The following is a 22,881-nucleotide window of genomic DNA, read 5'->3' as shown; positions in this document are numbered from 1 at the left end:
GCGACCAAACCAGTGGGATTATGTCACTTGAGAAGAGCGGAGCTTTGGCGAAGTCGACCTGGGTGGACGCTGAACGCGAGCTCTCCGAGGAGAGGACTCCACTCTGGCCCCGGGGTGAATCAGTCCTTTGTGCTTGCCTCTCTCAGGGTCAACCGCTTTCGGTGCAGTATATGCCTGCAACGTTTACACGTACACGCGCGAACACGACCGTCCGTCTGACCGTAGTATATAGGGTGTCCCGTAAGTTCTAATCAAAATTTCTACCCCTTAGAGGTGAAGAAATTTCAATTTAAATTCTTGCCACTGGAAGATTTAATTCATCGAAATGCCTATCTACGAGACATAACAGAGTTGCGATTTTACTCGAGTAATCGGTGAATTTTAAATTTCGCCGTGTATATGGTACTTCGTGCTCGGTAACGTTGATCCTACGCTTTCTTCTGTGTCTCGCCACTTTCGATATCGTTTTTTAAGTTCCGAGGCGGAACTCGAACCTTTCGTCGGAGGATGAAAAAGAAGTCGTCCGGTATATTCCGAAGAACCTTTATGTATCTTCCAGCTAAAGATACTATCATCTGAGATTGAGTGAGTAATTTAACGAAAATAAAATAGCAATGTAGCTTTTTAGGCTTGTGCTGTGTACTAGGTTGTCCGAAAAGTATCTTTCTATCGCAAACGTGGTTTCTACAACAGCGCACCTTCGTACAAACGTGAAAGCAAGTCTGTGAAATGTCGCGGTGTTTATCTCAACAGAACAAAATAGATCGAACGTAATTCGACAAAACAATATAAAACAAAAAACGTTGTGCGTCTATTGTTTCCTTATAAAACGAAAGAAACTTCTCGGACAACCTAATACATCCTAGTGGCAAGGATTTTTCATTCTTCCCTTATCGCCGGAAGAAGTACCAGCGTCGTAGCACTTTTTTCGCTCAACACAAAGGGCTTCTGCGTTGTTGGATTAAATTTGATCCAGACTACACGAAATAGCTAACAGCAAACCATTATACTGTAGAATTTTCAGCTGCAGTTATATAGCTTCTCTTTAAAGATGGCAGGGTAATATGTACTTTTTTGTAAGTGTAGCTTAAATCAATTGTATGAGTTTCTTTCTTAGATTGGTTTGTATCAAATTATGAGGTTTAATTCTTGGTGATTTTCAAATTGTCATAATGAAAGGGTTCCCGACAGAGACAAAGATCGTGCCGCTCGAGAGCGGCTTTTTAGGAGCCGTAACTTATTCTGCTCCCTTTTTTGTCTCGAGCCTTTTCGTTGGCGCGACGTTTCAGCAAAATCGAGGGAAAAAAAAGACCAGAGGAGACCGTGACTCCCGCTAAAGGGCGCTGGGAGGTTCGCAGGAAACGAAACAGTGGCGAAGAAGGAATACCGAGAGCTTAGACGAGGGACCGATACGGTGTATTCTTAAAAATATCGCAAATTTTCAAATTACAATTTTTAGTTCAGGCTACAAGGAATTCCAAATTTTGAAAATTTTTATTTCAAATTGTTTTGTTTCAAATCTTCCATTCAAAATTGAAAGTCGTTTAATATTCCCGAATGAAACGTAAAAAGCGAAAGACATATTTGATACGGGAAGAAAAAAATGTAATTCGACCTTGAAACAAGATTTTACTTTTACCACAAAAAGTCTCTCAGTCTTCTTGCAACGAAAAGACGAGATTATACAAATTATAAGAAATCGTGGAAAGATAAATCCTATTGAAAAACGAAGTCGTCTAGAAGATAAGGATATGTAGAGTGTAAGACGCAAGAAACGTGTGGACAGGATGTCTCACGGTTCTCACGTCCGTCTCGTTCATCTTGCGCGAAGTTTTGAAAATTGCTTCACCACTGACGTCATCACACCGGACTGACGTTAGCGTCTGCAAGCATTTGGCGTGTTTCTTGCGCGGATGCAATTTGATGCACTTTAACCCTTTGCGACCAGAATTTTCTTTGATTATGGGAAAAAGGAATCACAATTCGAAAAGAAATCAGAAAACAGTTGCTCTCGTAAGGAACGAACTATTGAAATCAAAACTCGCGATCGTTTCAACTGGTTGGGATTGTAAGTATACGTAATAGTTTTCTTAATTTTATATTATGAAATATATATTTGATATATATATATATATATATATATATATATGAAATTCACAATGTGTTACACTCTGATTATTTACAATATTTTAATCTCAGGTAAAAGTGTATCCTAATTATTCGTTCGTCTAAGATCTATTTCTGTTACATAATTCTAAAGTCATCAATTAAGACAATTACACGTGCACTGATTACCATGTTGCAATTACTACCAAACATCTAGAATATTTTTGCATAATATCGTTATAATTATGCGAATACAAAGAACTTGAACATAATTCCCGAAGCAAACCTAACCTCAAGTGGCCTTATCCCTTAACGATTCCCTCTTCTAACGCGATGGCTGATAAACAAGCGCCTGTCCGTAGTTAGAAAGCCCTATCCGCCGCGATCGCAATATATATATAGAGAAGAAAAGAATTATAGGATTTAATTAAACTGCACTACAGACACCGTGACCATTATATGACGGTGTAATTGGTATCACGTCCAGGTTGGTAGGAGCAGCAGTTGCGAGCCTGCGATAATAATAAACGCGATTCTACGATCCGCCTAAGGCCACCTAGCGATAACTCGAAAACACGTTGATCGATGTTGTATATACAAAATTAAAAATTAAAAAGAAAAAGAGAAACAATTGAATATTAATGGAACGCTAAAAAGTGTTTCTCTCAACCATTTAACCGTAAGCCGCGTCGATAAAATAGGAAGTTAACAAGTAAACAGAACGGCGGATGATATTACAGAATGTTTCTCTTTTAATTGAAAAGTTTAATCGTAAGATCGATGCATCGAGTAACTGAAACGCTTGTGAATCTGAAAAATTTCGGTCACTGTAGTTCGTTGTTTATTGAATTTAGTGAATTTTTAAGTAACAACTTAAATAGACGACCGCATTAATGAATGGCGTATAAAGTGGAAAATAAACGAGCGAACAATCGGAGAATGATGAATAATGCTGGAGAATATATTGTTTTTAATTGAAAGTTGAAAGGAATTTATTGTAAGATTTAACATTTTCAATCGCATTGAGCAATCGAAACGCAACGAACGTGGAAAATTCGGTCTCTTTCTTTCATCGACTGTACATTGAATTTCGTCAGCAAAAAAGATCGGATCGACTTACGCCCAGTTTCTCCGACGATAAATTACACACCACAATCCGAAATCGGTCATCGAGAAGCTGCTTACTCAACGAAGAGACGGAAACTACGAAATGCGTTTCCGATATCGATTACAATGCTCGTTGAAGGGCGCAGCGATTTTTCTGCGTGAAGTGACATGGCAGATTATTTTTTAAGAGAATTTAACAGCGAATAAAAAAGATTTCGCTATTAAAATATTTAAATTAAAAAAATTGTATAGCATATTATCTATTTGATATTATGCAAATTGCAGAATATTATTTGGTATATTACAATATAAATAATCGTATATCATAAATTTTAAGATACTTGATTAATATTAATAGCTATGCTTTAGCGAACACGTGAGTCAACAGTTTTTAATGATACCAGTTAAAAGATTGTATCACCTTGACATAAAAAGAGAAATTAATTGAAATCAAAACAGAAATCTCATTACAACTCGAAAATAAAATAAATAATTTACCACTGGCTCTGTACGTTTTCCAGCAACTGCACTTCATTCTCCATCTTTCAAAACGGAACACTCTACATCACTGCCATTCCCTAATGGATTTCCTTATGTAACTCGATTTCTTTCTATGCATCATCAGCAGATCCGAAAAAAATCAACTCAATCAGATGAAACAGACATTTTTCACATATAACGCAGCATCAATCTTCTTCTTCGACCGTACCTTAACTAAAACAGTCTGACAATGCTACAATAAAATCTCCAAACTCTTTTAGATACAAAGGTCAAGAAACGTTTTAACTACTATACACGATGGAGCAGTGATCATAATAATAACCGGGCAGAAGGTGATTCCACGTGAAGAAATAAATAAAAAAAGTGGAATAAAATTCTTCCGTTCAAGGTCTCATTTTCAAGAAAACAAAGTTTAAACCTGTCTAACTACGAACTGGTTTGGTACATACCTCCATGCGCATGATACATTTTCGAATTTATTTTTCTCGAAAATAGGACCATCTTACGAAAACGTAGTATATTAAATTTTTTACTTATTTTCATATTGATAATTTTTTACTCTTGTTCATCGGTCCGGAATTTGCCAAATTGAAGTTTGCTCGTCAAATCTGCAAAGTCGAGCTTTCAGAATACGGAACCTCGGATGAAACAAACGTTACATCGAACCTTTTTCTTATATTTTCACGTGGAATCACGCCCTGCCCGATTGTTCCACGATTACGATCCCATCCTGTATATGCAAGAAAGCTTGTTCTTCAAGTCTTTTGTTTTACGCGTTTGACAATTAAGAAGTAAAAACAAATTTGCTATCATTTTGCAGAGTACTTATATTTACGATATAACGTTGACAATGCAGATTCTCGTCAAGTATGAAATATAAATGGTCCAAAATTTGCTGTACTCGACTATTCTCGTCTTTCAACGGCATTCTTATTTCTTGAAATTTTTCTATTTTACAGAATCGAGACGCATGAGAGTCGATACCGGGTGATCGTGATCACCTGAGGGCCCAGCAGTTTTCGGCGAGGCATATCACGAGATGGCGGACGATGGTATAGATAATCCGGCGTTCGCCAACGAGGATGATTGCGCGACCGATTTGAAACAGGACAATGACCAACATCAAGTGACCTTGGACCAGGATCACAAGACGGAGGACGGTCCTGTGGAGAATGGGCATCATCGGACGCAATTTGTGTCGCAGCAATACGTGGAGGCCGGAAGGACCAGCCCTGATTCACATTACAGAACCGAGACAAAGATCGAGCTGCCCGACAGCAACGACAAGACCGTCGTCGAGCCGAAGATGAACGGCGTTCATGGGAATGGAAATAACAATGACGCTAGTTTCTTGAATAACAGCGCGACCAGCGTGCAGATCAATGGTAAGTTTCTTATTAATAATTGTTAATTGTTCCCAGATTTCCTTACATGTTAATTTACTAATAATATTAGCGAACAGATTTTTATATTTGTACAATTGCATCGTTGAGTATATCTTAAATCTTCGATTGGATCGAGGTTCGGTATGAAAAGTTTTAATGTGAAATGTTAGAATTTCATTATTATCTGAAACCTACTGAAAAACAAACTCGATACTTCATCCAATTCACACGGAAAAACTAATCGACGATGAAAAGCCTGCTAAACGATCGTTACCACGGTTCGTTCAATTCCATTTTCTTTTTTTATCCACTTCTGCAACATGTTTCAAGAGAGATCGTTTAAGAAGCAACAAAACGAGAGAAGGGAAAAGAACGAAAAAGGTGCGGACTTTACGTAAGCGGAGACCGCAGGCTCTACGTCCAACACGGAGAAAATTCTTCGCGACAAAAAGCGAACACGTGGCGACCTGCGTTGCATTTTTCCTCTCGTTTTGCACGCAGAAAGAGCCGCGTGCAATCCCCGTGACGCAAAGCGTAACCGCGATCGACCGCTTTTCTACGACCAAGTTCTGTCCACGATTAGGAAAACGATCGTTCGAGAATCACATAAATTTCATTTACATGCGTTCGATGAATAAAACATTAGCTGGAAGTGAACGATGAGACATAGATAACAATTGTTAGACTGCAACTTAGTCGCTTCGATTGAACCAGAATTATTTATTCTAAGCACGAAATTTTACATTTTAAGACTAGAATTATTTAATACGATTGCAGTAAGTTGATTAATTGAATTTCTTTACGAAAGTTTGAACGCATCGTCTCTGCAATTTATTACGTTTAAGTTATTCTAAGTCTATTGAACGAATTAAGAAATTTTGGATGGATTTTATTCCTCAAGTAAAATTCAACGTTAAAATGATACATATAATGATCAGTATGATATGAATGGAATATTAGGCCGAGCAAAAAGTTCTCTGACTGTCTTTGAGAAAATTTGTAATCTCACGTGTAAGTATAAAAAATACTTTATTGTATAATAAATGGAATATTCTTTAGTAATTCCTATTTAAAGGACGTATAATTCATATAAAAATAAAGCAGTTGTTGGTAATTTTGTAATATCTGTAGAAAATGATAAAATTTTTCTTTATCAGATCGAATAGCAATATCTATTTCAAGTTTCAAACATGCATGAAACTTGAAAGCAAAGAAGAACGTTATAGAAATGGTGGTCGCTGTTACTGAAATTTGCGTTGATCGCTCGATTTTACCAGATATCATCAGGACGAGCCGAACTTTCGATCGTTAATTACTACCACCACCACCACCACCAACAATACGGACAGTTCTCGAAGAAAAAGTTGTTCGAGGTCGGTGAAACGCAGAAAGTATATGAAAGGTCTCCTACATAATTGCTAAAGCTTGTAAAATACGTAAAATAATTGTAAAAAATGTACATTTACGTTTGAGACAATGGGTCCCTAAATCGTTTGTTAAAAATGGCTCGATAAAGTAGCATGGAAAACAAAGGAATTGTTATCTGTGATGAATATCTTCCAAACATTGTCATAGATTTAGAACCTTCTCGAATTAACTTTCACTCGATAAATGAATTATTGTATTCTATTTAATATTTGTCTTGAAACGTGAAACAAGCCGCTAAAACCAACTTTTCCATTATATAATTGTTAGCATAAAAAGTTAAAGGATATGTCAACTATTCCCAGGATATGTCAATTATTTTCCGCCCATATAATGCAACATACTTTCTTTGCTACGCAAAGTTATGATCGAAGGACGTTACTCAATAAAAGTATATTGACTTTTGAACTACGTTCGAGTAAACATGTAATTAACCAACTTTTTTCTCTATAAACAACGACTTTGCAGCACGCGAGGTTCCGCCCCATAAATAAATACTTTAATGCCACGTGTAATTTCCACACCTGTAAATTACATAACCCCGAAGGCACTATAACGCATGCATGTGATTGAGTATAAGTTTGAGATCACTATACTCACAGTTGTACTAAAAAAAAAAAAAAGGAAAGAAATCTATTTGAAAAATGACTGATAGCCATGAATGTGTAATATATTATTATTTATTAATTACATAAAATAATGTCTAGTTAGGTTACATAAATGATACTTCATGTCTTGGAACTGTGACTTAACGATCATTTTATAACACCATTAAATAATGGTTAATAGCTCTTAAATACTAAAGTTCCACAAATCTAATAATGAAACGGAGTTTTCCGGTCTTTCTCACCGATTTTTCCGTGATATATGAGGAAGAGTAGAATATTTACATGGATAAAGGCTCTCTTTTTTTTGTTGTATTAGAATATATTTCTTCACTTTGAATTCTTTGGTACACTCGAACACCTTGAAATTTGACAAGTCACCGATTGAAATTTCTTTCAATGAAAATTCGACGCTGATCTCAATTTCTACAATCGATATTTTAATAACTTCCTATTATCGATAGACACTGGAAAAAAGGAGCAAATCGAAGCCGTAAACTTGGAACTGGTCTCGATGAGGCCTTACGCGGGCAACAATCTACAGACAAAGGGTCAAGAGGCTTGCGAGGTGCCAGCTGATCCCTACGAAGAGTACTTCGTTCCAGTAAACGAGCATCGAAAGTACATCAGGTAACGAACGGCTGAAAAATATTCTTCTACTCTCTGTGTTCTCTTCCTGGCTACTGTTTAACATTCGATCGTGTTCACCAGTCCGGGGCGTTGCGAGATCGCTCGATTTTTTTAACGAAGAAATATGATAAACGAATATCAAGAAGATTGAGCAGAATAGAATAACCAAGCGGATGCATTAATTTTTTTTGAAAATAATCCTCTAGTTCGCATAAACATGAAACCTGATTTCGTTGGCATTTTAATATTCATCTCGTGTCTTTTACGCGTCCTCCATTTCTCCGTCTGCCACACACGTTAATGTATTACTAGATTTTACGCGTTTACAGTGGAATCTAAATTAAGCAAGCCCGAATTTAAAGCGTTTCGGAAACAAGCTCCTCAAATAAGAATTTACAAAGCTCGTCATTGTTTCAACAATCGAGAAGTAGCACCATTAATTTTCCGTATTGATAAATACCAATAGAATTAAACAATTAGTATTCTCGTAATTAGTAAAATACACGATAGAACAAACCATAAACAGAAATCGATAATTATTTTAATATCGCACGATTCATTCCAAATAAGAAAATGATTCAAATAATTGCGAATATATAGTAATAAAGAAAATGCAAATTAAAATGAAACAAAAATATTGCGGATACTGGCGGAGCGAACAAAGGTCCTCGGATGTTGCGGATTACATTCACCGATGAAGGAGTTTGCGAAACGAACGTGTCACAATGTTTCATAGCAGAACGCAGGAGTGACCGTCTTTCGTCAGAAATAGAACTATGCATTGACCACGAATTATTTTATACTCCATTATGAATAATTTTTATTCCGATTACCTTAGTGATAACAACAATGATAATAATTTTTGGCGATGTTCCCATGGCGGCAACAAAAATAAAAAGATTTACGTTATAAGAAGGCAACCACAAAACTATTCACAGTATAACGAAACATCAAATATTTCCGTCTCTTTGTGTCTGACACCAAGACCATTTTGCGCGATTAAAGTAACGTTATTAATGAAATATTGCAAGTTATCGGTATTGATACATTTTCTTGTATATGCAACAAATTTTGATAATGAAAGAAATAAAATTTTACAAATTCCGGGTTGTATAATTATCCTATACGACGTAAAATTGTAAAATTATGAGAAAGAATGTGAAATACAAGAAATTTTTACGCCAAAGATATAAATGTTTCTTAAATTGTTCATTCTGAATTCTTCGTCATTTTATTACACAATTTTTTAAACAATACTTTGGTCTGCAAGAACTGAGTAGTGTTGCGTAGTTGTTCCTTTCTTTCTTTGTTTTTTATTGCTTGCTTCTCGTTTGAGATTAGCGTCGAAATGATTTAAAAAGCATATGCATTTCAAAGATCTTTTTAGAAAAAGTTACAACAAGTTGATTTATGCTGTTTGCCCGTTTAGCACGGTCATATGAAATACCTTCGCGAGGTTACGAGTTATATGCGAATGTTATCAACTTGCTAGAAGTGCAAGTAGTGTGTTCGTAAGAGAGAAGTGCACGGAGAAATAGTTGGAACATTATTTTTCGTACGGAGCATATACGAACAATGTTTATTAATTGTGATTTTCATAAATAACTTTTCACTTTTGATAGTCTTTCTATCATCTTCCTTTCTCATAATGCATTGCATCATTAGAGATGAATGAACCAGAATCAATATAAAAATGATCCAAGATAAAAGCATTATGTAGGATATCTAATTTATCTTGAGGAAAAATAGTACAAATACTTTTGTTTATAATAGCGATAACATCTAATGTTATAGTAATAACATCTAATACAAATTTTTGTCACTTATATCACTCCCCCTGTGACGTTCTCAAATATGAATATCAAATCTCACAGTATCACTTATGCAAAATCGCAGCTCACAAAACCCGATAAAAGGACAAAAACCAAAGATGGAATTTCTCTTACAACAATACCTTCGCCCATTAATGCACATCAAAATTAATCAAAATTTCTGTCAATAAATCAGGGTTAACGATAAAAGATGATGAAAGATATAGAGAAACAAAATCTTCGAACCTACATCTGATCGCACAAACCATGAAACAGAGTACATGCTCCATGCGAGATCGTTCGCCTAGCGGCCTAGCGTAACGTTAGAGCCACAGCATTCAGCTTCACCGCCGCTGACCGCGAGGTTACAGCTCACACGAAACAAACACATACATATATACACAGATACAGGCACACAGAGACATACGTACATATACGTATAACATAGAGGCCAGCAGCAAGCTGAGTAGAGAGTTAGAGACGGTGTTTTCTGTTGTCACGATACCTAGCAGGGGTCCCGAGGCCGAGGTTGAAACAACCGTGGCTGGAGTGCGTTTTGATTTGGGCCCCGGCGTCGGCCGTGAGGGACTCAGCCTGAGAGACCCTGCCGCCGGACTGGTCGACTATTCCCACTGGCTGACAGCCCTCAGGTACATTGAAGGATGCTTACGAGGATGAGGAACGGGGCAGAGAGAAGCTGCTGATCGATGAACGAAATGGTGGATGCGCACGATTCGCGAACTAACCCGCTTACACCCCTGCTACTCGCCCTATTTTTCTTGTATTTTTCCCTTTTTTTAATCAACGATAGCAATGGCTGAGCCTGACGATACATGTATATGTATAAGCGACAGAATGCCACAAGCAATTCACAAATTTCCACCTTGCAAAATGCACCGGGATGATATACTAGAAAACAGCTACGATGGATAGGCTGAAGAATGTCAGTCTGTTATAATTTTCTTTCTTTTCTTTTTTTTTTTTTTGTATGCCTGTGACAGGTGCTTCAGGATTCACGAATCTTGTAATTGCTACACATAGCATCATCATCATCATCATCATCATCATCATCATCAAAGAGTCGATACACTCTAATAGACATTTATTCGCAAAGAAACGATTACAACACTACCTCAGAAGCAGACTCCCCACGCGTGGACACTGACCGCTAATATTCGATCGTCGCGATAAAACAGACTTCGATTGATTCGAAAACCGAAAATGATTTTTGAATCAAAGTTTAAGAGTCGAGAGGGTTGAAAGAACACGATGGATTATGGGTATGGAAGAACTTTAGTTCCGGAATAAAGATTAGATGATCGCGATGAGTCATTTAGAATATGGTGTCTGTTCGTCTAGGGAAGCTTCTAATACCATGGTCGCTGAAGAAGGTCTCGGAACACTGACAAGCACAGTGCTGTATAAAATACGCTTCTTTTGGGTCTAGGATGGGGGTGAATTGATAAAGTTCGTAACTATTGTTGTTAACTGTGGGTGAAACTGTGTTACAGAGGCGAGAAACTTTATGTAACGAAGGACAAGAGATCAAGGAGTTCGTACTGGAGAAGGATGGCTTGCTGGGGATGTGGACTGATGGTTCTACTGGTAGCGGTCATCATTGCCATTTTGGCCGCAAGTAAGAGTCTTTTGAAGCATATAGTTTCTCTAAACTTTTTTAAATTATTCATTTTTGAAGATGCGAAATGTAATATATAGTTAGAAAAAATTTTTTTAAGTTTTGAAATCCTACATAACTAAATAAAGGATTGATTCTGCCCTAGCTGGAGTGATCCTAACGCAAGAAGCATCAGAACCCTTGGAAAATCTCCAGCAAACCAATTCCCGGCAATTTGGTGACGTACGAACCGCAGGAAGTCAAGAGTACGTGAAAGATCCGCCATCGAGTCCGCCACCTGCGACTTCAAGCTTCCCACCCTGGCCAACTACCGATGAAACCATTTACAACACCGTTCCAAGTGCCTTAGACGGTATATTAAAACTAGACGACTTCCATTGGGACAATGATTTCAGCAATCCAAAGTCGAGAGTGTACAGACAAGTCAGTTCAGAGATAGAAGAAAATTTGAAGAATATGTTACAACAGCCCCCAAACAATACAACAGTCATCAAGGTATACGACATAAACAGGGATGGTGAAGTGAGGTTTAGGATAAGCTATCCGTCACGTTCAATGCCCGAAGAAATGCAACAGCTGATCGAGCAAACGCTACAGAAGAGTGGCAACATAATTGGACAATATCATTTGAATAGTTTAAGAGTGAATAAATTGGTTGATCAGTGTCAGAGTGGAAATCTCCAGTGTTCAGAAAGGTGCGAATACGATTACTCTAAAGGTCTGTTTGTTTGCTCCTGTGGAGTTGGAAAGGTATTGGACAGTGATGAAAAGAACTGCATTGATGAAAATGATTTGAGTAATGTAGAAATGGATGATGAGATACCGGAATCTAATACGGAAGTGGTGCACGATTATGTTCAGGGAAGGAGTAGAGGCCCTGGTACTGTATTTGAACCTAGAAGGCCTGATAATTGGGATCATTTGGACTTCACTACCGAGTCAACGCATAATAGACATGCCTCACCGCAAGGTAATGAACATGAGTTTCATGTACAACCACATGATTCTTCGCCGGGACCAGAGCCTACACAGATGACTACGACGGAACAGAATCATGAGTTTAATGGGGAATCTGATCCAATAAACTGGATGCATGATCATTCATCACATGGTCACTCGACTCCTGACCATTCAACACATGATCAATCAAATCATGATCATTCAGCACATGAGCATTCGGAATACGATTATTCTACTCATGATCATTCAGCACATGACCACTCGATGCATGACCAATCAGAAGATGACCATTCGATGCGCGAATATTCGAGTGAGTATCCTACCGAACCAAAAATTGAACCAGAATCTAGTTCTAAACCGGAACCATCTGTAGAACCAGAACCTTCTGCGGAACCAGAACCTTCTGCGGAACCAGAACCATCTGCGGAACCTGAACCTTCTGCGGAACCTGAACCTTCTGCGGAACCAGAACCTTCTGCGGAACCAGAACCTTCTGCGGAACCAGAACCTGCTGCGAAACCAGAACCATCTGCGGAACCAGAACCTTCTGCGGAACCTGAACCTTCTGCGGAACCTGAACCTTCTGCGAAACCTGAACCTCCTGCGGAACCTGAACCTCCTGCGGAACCTGAACCTCCTGCGGAACCTGAACCTTCTGCGGAACCAGAACCTTCTGCGGAACCAGAACCTTCTGCGGAACCAGAACCTTCTGCGGAACCAGAACCCTCTGCGGAACCAGAACCTTCTGCGGAACCAGAACCTTCTGCGGAACCAGAACCTTCTGCGGAACCAGAACCTTCGGCGGAACCAGAACCTTCTGCGGAACCAGAACCCTCTGCGGAACCAGAACCCTCTGCGGAACCAGAACCCTCTGCGGAACCAGAACCTTCTGCGGAACCAGAACCTTCTGCGGGACCAGAACCTTCTGCGGAACCTGAACCTTCTGCGGAACCTGAACCTTCTGCGGAACCTGAACCTTCTGCGGAACCTGAACCATCTGCTGAGCCTGAACCTTCTGCTGAGCTAAAGCCAAATGTTGAACCCGAATTTCCTGTTGAGCCAGAGCCTTCTACAGAGCCAGAACCATCTGCAGAGCCAGAGCCTTCTGTACAGCCAGAATCTACCTCCCAACCAGAATCTCCTGCAGAGGCAGATCCTTCTTCTCAGTCAGGATCTCCTGCAGAACCAAAGTTTTCTTCTGAATCAGAGTCTTCTACGGAACCAATGCCTTCTTCTCAACCAGAGTCTCCTGCAGAAGCAGAACTTCCTTCTCAATCAGAGCCTCCTACAGAGCCAGAGCCTGCTGCAGAGCCAGAGTCCTCTTCTCAACCAGAGCCTGCTGCAGAGTCAGAGCCCTCTTCTCAACCAGAACCTTCTGCAGAACCAGAGCCCTCTTCTCAACCAGAACTTTCTGCAGAACCAGTTCTTTCTTCTGAACCAGAGTCTTCTGCGGTGACAGAATCTACTTCTCAAACAGAACCTCCCACTAAACCAAAGTCTACAACTAAATTAGAAGTAAACAATATGGAATCTCCTAACACAGAAACTATGGCCAATATTGAACCAGAGTCTTCTGCTGAATCCAAACCTTCAATTGAAGTGGAATCTTCTCTTAAACATCAGTCATCAGCTGAAGCAGAATCTTCAACTGAAGTAACACCAATTGCTGAACCAAACCCTACTAATGACTCAGAATCGTCAACAAAATCTGCAGTAACTGAACATCCTGTATTATCTTCTCAGCCAGATTTTACTGTCAGACCTGAAAAACTTGGAACTGAGACTGTTATAGAACATGAATCACCAATTTCATCATCCACAGAACCCGAATTTCCCATCGATGAAAAGTCTCATCAAAATGTACCTATTATAGAACATTCTACCGAAATACAAAACACAATGAGGCCAATAGAGTCCGCAGAAGAAACTCCTGGTAAAACAGAATCCTCTACTGAATCTGCGACTATGAATAAAATGTCTGTTGAAACAATTACCGAATCAACTTACACTGAATTACCTAGTATGACGAAGGAAGCAGAATCTCCAGTTGAATTTTCGACTACAATATCTATGATCGAGAAAGAAATGGTAAATACTTTTACACCTAACGCTCCTATAAATATAGGATCAGAAACTACAATATCAATGATGCCTGAAGTGACCACATTGCCAAGTAATGAGAAATCTGTCGATGAAATAGCAAGTAATGATACACCCTTACCAGTGATACCTTTGATGCCTGATACCGAAGAGGCTGTAATGTCAAATCATTCCGAGGATCACTTCGAATCAACTGTTACGACAATGGATACGACAATGGTGAAGGATGATAATAAAGATAAAATAACAACAATGACCTCTATTAAGATGGATATAGAAGAAACAGCGAAGGTTGAACACGGCACTGAGACTAACATGTCACAGGATGAAGCAACTGAAGCTACTACAATGAATATAAGTAAGGAGGAATCTGAAATTATGAACTCTTCGTCCGAATCTAATTCCGTCTCCCTGTCTAGCACACAGTCCTCAGTTTCTGAGGAATTCACTCTAAAACCTGAAACGACTCCTCTTGTAGTAGATAACAAATCAGAAAACGTTACTGAAATAAATACCATCGTAGAGAACAGTACTACAGAAGCAAGTAACGAAGTACCTAAATCAATATTATCTGGCGAATCTTCAGTTGTGCCAGAATCACTTATGCATGAAACCAACGAAACTAACATCATTGAGCACATGCCAACGACTGTCTTTCCTAAATTACCAAAAAATTTTGGTCACAATGTAGAACCTTTGTTAGAACCTCTTAAAAACAATACAGGAGAGGAACACATTATGTTAATTCCAAAAACTGAATATACAGCAGAAATACATGATCCTCATGCGATAATTCCACAACTAATTCCTGAACAAAGCGTCCAATCTTCTAATACATCCTCAAGCGGTGTTCCTGAAGGTTCAATTGTAGAAAATAAAATTCAATCTTCTACAGAAGCTATTCAAACAGTTCTACACCGTTCCACGATTCATCCTGAACAGAATGTAGTTTCTTCAGGCGATCCCCTTCGTTATGAAGACAATTTAGATCATTCAACCAATCATCCTCTGCATCCAGCAATGTTCCCTGAAAATGCAATCGAACAAACTACAGAGAAATTTGATCCAGCTTATGATAAACACGTAGATGATATGTCTCCCTTCTTGCCAGATATTCAAAAGGAAAAAGAAGTAAAGAAAGCCCCCAGATTGGATAAAGATGAGCAGGATGTACCCAATCCTTTCGAAGGACACGTCGAAGATGTTGTTACTTATAAATCCACGGAACAAAGTATGAATGACACTAACGTGAAGGATTCTCTGAATGATGTTCACGTAGAAACACATGATGTCAAAATACCTGAAGAACAGGAAGAGGAAAAGAATAGTGTGAAAAATGTGATGACTGGAAATGAAGTGGGTCGTGGTTTCAAGAGTGATGGTTTGGACGTTGTTGAAATTAATAACACGGAGTCTGCAATTCAAAATGGACTACATAATTATGATATTAATAAGCCAATTGAGGATGAAGAGTATGCTATAAATGAGAAAGAGAGTAGAGAAGGTTCCGAGGAAGATGAAGAGGCGTTAAGAGTAATACCATTGGAGGAACAGTTCAAGGAAACTGAAATCGCTGTGAATAATGCAGATAAGAATAAATTAGGAACCACAACAGAATCTAACGTAGTTACCACTATTCCAACGGAAGAAAACGAAAAACAATCAAAAGATTCTATGAATAATGTTACTGCTTCTGAGAAACCTGAAGAAAACGCAGTAGAAGATCAATATAACGATATAAACGATGATACTTTGTCTAAAGGGTATCAACAGGATGACTCGGAGATACGAGGGAAAGTTAAGGATGAATCTGATAAATTAGTAACAAATGATGACGAGAAATCGTCCAAGATGACAGATATACCTTACACAAACGATAACGTGAACGTTACCACGAATGATACTGAAAGTGTCCCAGATAACCATACAGAAGATGCTAAATTAACCACGCAAATACCAGTGTTACCATTGGAGATACAGCAAGAAATGTCTACAACTGAAAAAATCGAAAGCACAACTGTAACTGAAGAGAATCCTCGAAAAGACAATAATACAGAACATGAGAATAGCGTTCAGGTTAGTATGGAGGATACCACGACAGTTCAGGTACCGACAACTCACATGATGCCATTAGAAACCAAAACCACTGCTCAGGTACCAATATTGCCAGAAGAACTGCAAACTACTGAAAGTGACGTATTGTTAACCACCTCCACAATGAAGCCAGACGCTGAAGTGAAAACTAGTGATTTAGAAAATGTACGTTCTAATAATACGGAAGTTGAACAGACGGACTCTTCAAAACCCAATACTGATGAGATGAATAATAATTCGGCTGAAGATTTGGTAACTAGTGGTGATGAAAAAGTGAATGCTCAGAATGGCACTGCAGTCGATCTGATGACCAGTGCAGTGGAACATGTAAACAACACAAGTATTAATAACACATTGTTAGAACCAAATATTTCAGTACTAGATAATACAAGTGAGGAAAATGTGACTACAATGAACGTAGAGAAAAATATGCAGAAGAATTTAACAGAAGATTCAACGGAAGTACATAAACAGACGTATGAGAGTTCCAGTACGACAGAGGATATTAGACCAGTTACCGAGATATTGGAAGATGACACCGAACCTATAGGATTCGATTATAAAATACATTTTATCACCACTACACCTAAGACTATGTTACCCAACTTGGATGCGGACGAATTGTCGGAAGAAAGCTTAAGAGTGATTCCATTGGAGAAGAGTTTGGAAGTGAAGAAGAAGTCAGTGGACAAGAAAGTTATTGATAAATACAAACACAAGAAGGAGAAGGAATTAAACTTGGAAGAGGACGAGGGTGAAAATATATCAACAGAGATTCCAGAATCGGCTACGGTATTCTCTACTGAAATACCACAAATATTTGCTGAAAAGGAAAAAGCTCAAGAAGAGAACCATACTGCGACTAATACAGACATCCACGTAGAAGAAAATTCTGCACCTGTTCCACAATTGAAGATCATCGAAACGACCAGCGGATCAAACCAAATAAATGTACAAACGTCCGAAACCTCTTCTAATGAAAAAGAGAGTCTGAATGACAAAACAAGCATAACAGTCCCAGACAGTTCAAAGAAGTATCCTAGCTTCATACCGGTTTCGGAGAAGATAGAAGAGCCAGAACCGGTTACAGAGCCATTCGTAGTTCTCCGAAACTTCAATTTCCATCGATCAGGCGTAGATTTTACAACAGAAAATCCAGTCATCAATGGACCATCTAACGAAGGCCATACAGCTATAGAACCAGGACAAGTGATTGAAATAAATGGAGAACCGAACCAGACAGGTCCACAGTCTTCAGTATTTCCTTCGAATCAATCGTCAATAGTGTCGACTGCACAGGAAGCAAATCACGTTGCGAAAGAGAGCATCGACACGACAGTTCCACCGTCCACGCAAACTAAATTACCGGATGCAGTTGTGGAAAGTACTAGCCATATCGATGTTTCTTTCCTCAATATCCCTCCAAGTACTGTTTTCTCGAAATGTACAACTGGCCAGTTCCAATGCGTTAATGGAACATCCAGGGATGGCGCATACTGCGTGAAACTATCAGCGAAATGCGACTCTGAGAATGATTGTTCCGATGGTTCGGATGAATTAAATTGTAAGGAGGAAGGTTGTCCAGGAAACTTTCAGTGCGCAAGCGGTCAATGTCTAAAGCGAGACCTGGTGTGCAATAAAATTGTCGACTGTGATGATGGAAGTGATGAAAAGAATTGCGAAGAATGGAAATGTCAATTCGATGAATTTAGATGTCCCAGTGGTAAGTTTTTGAAATGTATACTATCAGTCATAAATACACTGTGTGTACTCGAATGAAGTACTGAAACGCTACGACTTCCTAACTAGAAAATAAAAGTAATGGAAAACACACAATTTATGCTAAATATCAATAACTATCTTAATACTTGTGGACCGTGATATTTTTATATGAAGGATCATTAAATGCAAATTAGAAGGACAATTATCGGTGGAAAAAAGTGAAAGGAAAAACTTGGTATAATATACGATCGACTTAATGGCTTCTCGTTTAATATTCAATACAGGTTTCGTAATAATTTGAACGAAGAATGTTCTAATATCGGACGAGATGTTTCTTTCCTAGCACGGGTTATCGGTGTCACTAGTTATCATTCGAGCAAATTGCTTCATCTTTTAGAGTATTTGGAACTACCGGATGCTTCTCGAAATTGTAAAAATAGATTGAAAGAAGCTCTGTCTGTTCTGTAATAAATTGTGGCTATTTGTTTTATCTACTCGACTGACAACCCATTTAATTTGTTTCGCAAGTATCGTGTTTACTCTGAGATATATTTTTAAATCTACGGTAGACTAATCTAGGACAAAAGTTGTTCTTATTTAATGTAGGATCAAATTCATCGTCAATTTCACCTTCAAAATTAATTTGTCATTTTTATTCCTGAATTATATAGAACTTGACATTAAGTTGAATCATCAAAAAATAACAAATAAATAATAATACAATAATAATAATACAATAGAACACGAATTTTTTACAACTTATGTAGTATCGTAAATATAATAATTAGTTTATTAATAATAAATGGATTAAACAGAAAACAATGGTTATTCAACATGAACTAATCGTAACAATGTATTATAATTAATTAACAACTCTCGTCAACACAGATTCAACTCTCTTTCGACAACGCTAACAACACTATCTCGACAATGCAATCCGCACTCTCTGGCTTCTCAACTCATACTGCCGTTAATTCGTTTATGCCCCTTAGCAACCCTTTGTCTTTTGTCTTAGCCTCGTATCTTTTGTTTAAACCCCATCATGCACATGCTCGGCAACCGCTTGTTTATAATTCGCACGACACCCCCCCGCCCCCAGGCCCCTCGTCCACGATACTACACTTATATTATAATTATTTCTAATTTTAGGAAGATGCATCCCAGGCATCTGGCAATGCGATGGTCGACCAGACTGCGAGGATCACCGAGATGAATACAATTGTGCCGAAAGTTGTGGAAACAACGAGTATCTTTGCCCAACAGAAAAATGGTGCATACCATTAACGTGGCACTGCAACGGGATTAGAGAATGTGCTAATGGAGAGGACGAAAAATTATGCGATTGCGCTCTTGATCAGTTCAAGTGTCAAACAGGCGGATGTGTGCCTGAAAATCAAGTCTGTGATGGGATAGAACATTGTCCTGATCATTCTGACGAATGGAACTGTTTAATGACAAATATGACTATGGAGAAAAAGTCATCAGATGGACAAGGAGAAGATAACATCGAGAATAGTGGTGTTCAAGAATTTGGTGGAGGTTCTTTATTAAAAATAAGGTAAAAAAAATGTTGAAATTGAAATTACAAATCTTGGATTAAAAATCGAATAATCAAAAAAAAAAAAAAAATCCGAAGAATTTTTAATTGAGACTGGAATTCATTACTTTCTTGTTGAGAAAGTATAGAAATGGCATAGTGATCTTTTTAATATTCTAACGTATTTTATTCCGCTTCAATATTAGAAGTAATCTATTGTAGTCGATCAAGACCAGATCAGCTCCTCACGTTTCAAACCATTCCATTCATAAAGTATATCTAGTCTTATCAAATATCAGTGTTTAACTAACTCCGAGGGCAGTCTGTGAATTTTTAATCTACCGCTATCGACAAGTAAAACATTTAGCTTAATGAAATCTCATTTCACAATTCTATTCCAAGGCTTAATTCAATAATTTTAAATTTAATTAGATTTCTAATCATCTGATTAAACAAATAATATTTATCCATCTGTATCAGTTAAACTTAAAAAGCTATTATTGTTAATTAAATTAAGAAAATTTCTAATCATCTGATTAAACAAATAATATTTATCCATCTGTATCAGTTGAACTTAAGAAGCTATTATTGTTAATTAAATTAAGAAAATAACAAATCAAGTAGGACGTTGTATTTTTCCAGACAATACAACGATGAGTATCGTCTTGTGTGCTCCGATGGATGGAGCGAAGAATTTAGCAACTCTTACTGCCGATCTCTAGGATTTGCTGGTTCTGAGAGCACAGAGCTCCAGACATGGGATAAAATCCAGAAGATACTCAGACTAAAGTTGAATCCTAACCATCGTGCGCCATTAGTCACAAATTTGGAACAAGTGGAATTCTGCATCTCCGACAAGGTCGTGCAGATATCTTGCCAAGAATTTTCTTGCGGTTCTGACTATGGCGAAGGACCAACTGCCAGATTAGTTGGCGGAACACCAGCCAGCGAAGGACAATGGTCCAGCGTGGCCTTGCTAAAGGAACCTAAACACGGTGCTGCTTGCACGGCAAGCATATTGGGACCTATGCATGTGCTTGCCAGTTATTCCTGTATTCACAGGTAAATCATTCGATTAAGAGATTCATAATCTAAAAAAAAAAAAAAAAAAGAAAACAAAAATTCAAGGAAATCATTTCTTTTTTATTGTCAACTCTAGCAATAATAATAATAAGTCTTTTCGAATAATTTGATGTAACAGATTTTTCAATTTTTAAAAGTACAAATTGAAGATTTGGAAAATTTACAGTTAATTCCATTAACTGTTATTTCGAAGATTTCTTGCTTCAATGGTTTAACAGAAAGTGGATTAAATACAGAATTTTTCTCCGAAGATGGACTAGATTATCGATCCGAATTCGAATCTCGAACGGAATTTAATTACAAAGATATATTTTTTATTTTGTTTAGATATAAGCAAAGTAGTGGGTGGCAACTTTTCACCGGTGAAAACCTATTAAAAGCACATCCCGTGAGGAACATCATTCCCTACCCGCAAGTGAAATACAATCAATTTTTATACAACAATGATATCGCGTTAGTTGAGCTCGAGAAGCCTCTAACTTTCTCAAGGAACGTTAGCGCCGTTTGTCTTCCGAAACATCCTATTCAAGTTCGTATTACGAATATTTGGTATCAAGAATATATTTGAAAATATAGGTAAAGTGTTTAAAATATATGTGCATTTTTTATTAATTTTAGCCGAGACAGATATGCGTCATGGCAGGATGGGGATTCTCTGCGAATGGCGAAGTGGATTTACAAAAATATTTGAACTTCCTACCATTGCCAACGTTAGACTCTGAGAAGTGCAATGCAACTAGCCATTATGCAGGGTTCATCACAAAGGACAATATATGTGCTGGATTTACTGATACGAATAAAGGACCTTGCTACGTAAGATTTCTAATTTTCTCATATTAAAAAGAGTGTAACGAAAATAACAGTATCTATCAGCCTATGAAGTTTCTTTTAAATTATTAACCCAAGTGTCTTGTACTTTCCTAACTTGCATTTTCTAACTCTATCTTTCAACAAACTGAATAATTCATTTATATTGATATCTATATTCTTATTTTGTTTTTCTCTCAGAACGACGAAGGAGCACCTCTAATGTGTGAAACTGGCGGAGGATCGGTCAGATGGGAAATTCAAGGGCTACTGAGTCACCATAGCAGATGTTCGAGAGGTCATCCGGCAATTTACTCTAGCGTGGAACCAGCATTATCTTGGTTGCGAAACTCCGTACCCGCTTTGCAAACGCAAAGTTAAAGTGCTATAAACGTGATTACGTTCTTTTCACGAGGATGCGCGAGCATTAGATGAATTTTAATTTGATTTAAAACGAATCGACGACAACGATACACTGGAACGAACGAACAGTAGAAACGAAATAAAGAAATTCATTGGAAGGGGAACTATCCGGTAGAATGTCGAAGTTCCTGTTAAAATTCACGAGACATAAAAACTATGTACTTAATTTGTATCCGTCTGTATTTTCCAAACGGTATGTTCCTATTTAAATGCAAAGAACGCGTTCAACAGATAATAATACAATCGCGGCCATAATTGATTCTACATGAGAAAAAGTGTTCTGAATCGTGATCTTTTTTCCTGTCTCTATAATACCGATTAATAGGTAGTGCAATATTCCGTGGCGAGTTTTTGCGCTATATATAAGAAATAAAATTTATGACGGAGGTACATATAATTGGCGATACATGATATTTACAATTAAGACGTTTGTAAATACTGTATAAAGTGACTGTTTAATATGCTTAACATTGTAAGAGATTTTTTTACAAGTTAGCGAAATAGGTCTCCTAAGAATGCTGTTCTATACATATGAAAAGATGTGGAACGTTTAATACACTCGTTTACTCTGCTGAATAATCAACAGGTTTCATGTAACAACTATTTCTAATGGATTCTTGCTGACATACACTTTGCAGTTTACTATGTCAGAGAGATATTAACAAAGGTCTAGTGTTACTAATTAGTGTAATGTCCATCCTCTTATTAGATTCAAAAGAGTAACAGCAATATTTATTGGAAACGAGAGACCATCAGATAAATACACCCAGTTATTCAATCAACAGTTTGTCTCAGAGATCCTAAAGAAGGATTCCTGAAATGAACGACGGTATAGGTTAAGAAATAGATAGGGTTATATAAATGTATATAATATATAAGTGTTTTAATAAAATACATTGTTATGAAGAGATACAATAATAAAATATGTTTATGTATGCATAGTCATTGA

The 22,881-nt window shown here is 37.7% G+C and overlaps 1 protein-coding gene across 2 annotated transcripts in view; it reads left to right on the top strand.

Annotated features, from left to right (window-relative positions):
- LOC117234135 (titin-like) overlaps window positions 1–22,840 on the top strand; it is a 56,431-nt gene extending 33,591 nt beyond the window's left edge. Inside the window, exons 2-11 of one of the 2 annotated variants that reach the window (XM_033495064.1) lie at window positions 4,674–5,099; window positions 7,594–7,759; window positions 10,080–10,220; window positions 11,082–11,206; window positions 11,352–18,083; window positions 19,232–19,640; window positions 20,262–20,681; window positions 21,030–21,231; window positions 21,321–21,515; window positions 21,711–22,840. In XM_033495064.1, coding sequence (XP_033350955.1) covers window positions 4,754–5,099; window positions 7,594–7,759; window positions 10,080–10,220; window positions 11,082–11,206; window positions 11,352–18,083; window positions 19,232–19,640; window positions 20,262–20,681; window positions 21,030–21,231; window positions 21,321–21,515; window positions 21,711–21,890 — 8,916 coding nt within the window. In that variant the 5' untranslated portion in view covers window positions 4,674–4,753 and the 3' untranslated portion in view covers window positions 21,891–22,840. The remainder of the gene's footprint in view (window positions 1–4,673; window positions 5,100–7,593; window positions 7,760–10,079; window positions 10,221–11,081; window positions 11,207–11,351; window positions 18,084–19,231; window positions 19,641–20,261; window positions 20,682–21,029; window positions 21,232–21,320; window positions 21,516–21,710) is intronic. The other variant, XM_033495065.1, reaches the window with a different exon arrangement.
- The last annotated feature ends 41 nt before the right edge of the window (window positions 22,841–22,881 follow it).

This window comes from Bombus vosnesenskii, unplaced genomic scaffold, assembly GCF_011952255.1.
Source record: "Bombus vosnesenskii isolate JDL3184/JDL3185 unplaced genomic scaffold, Bvos_JDL3184-5_v1.1 scf7180000013302, whole genome shotgun sequence".
Taxonomy (NCBI): Eukaryota; Metazoa; Arthropoda; class Insecta; order Hymenoptera; family Apidae; genus Bombus; species Bombus vosnesenskii.
This window is presented reverse-complemented; position numbering and strand designations above follow the sequence as displayed.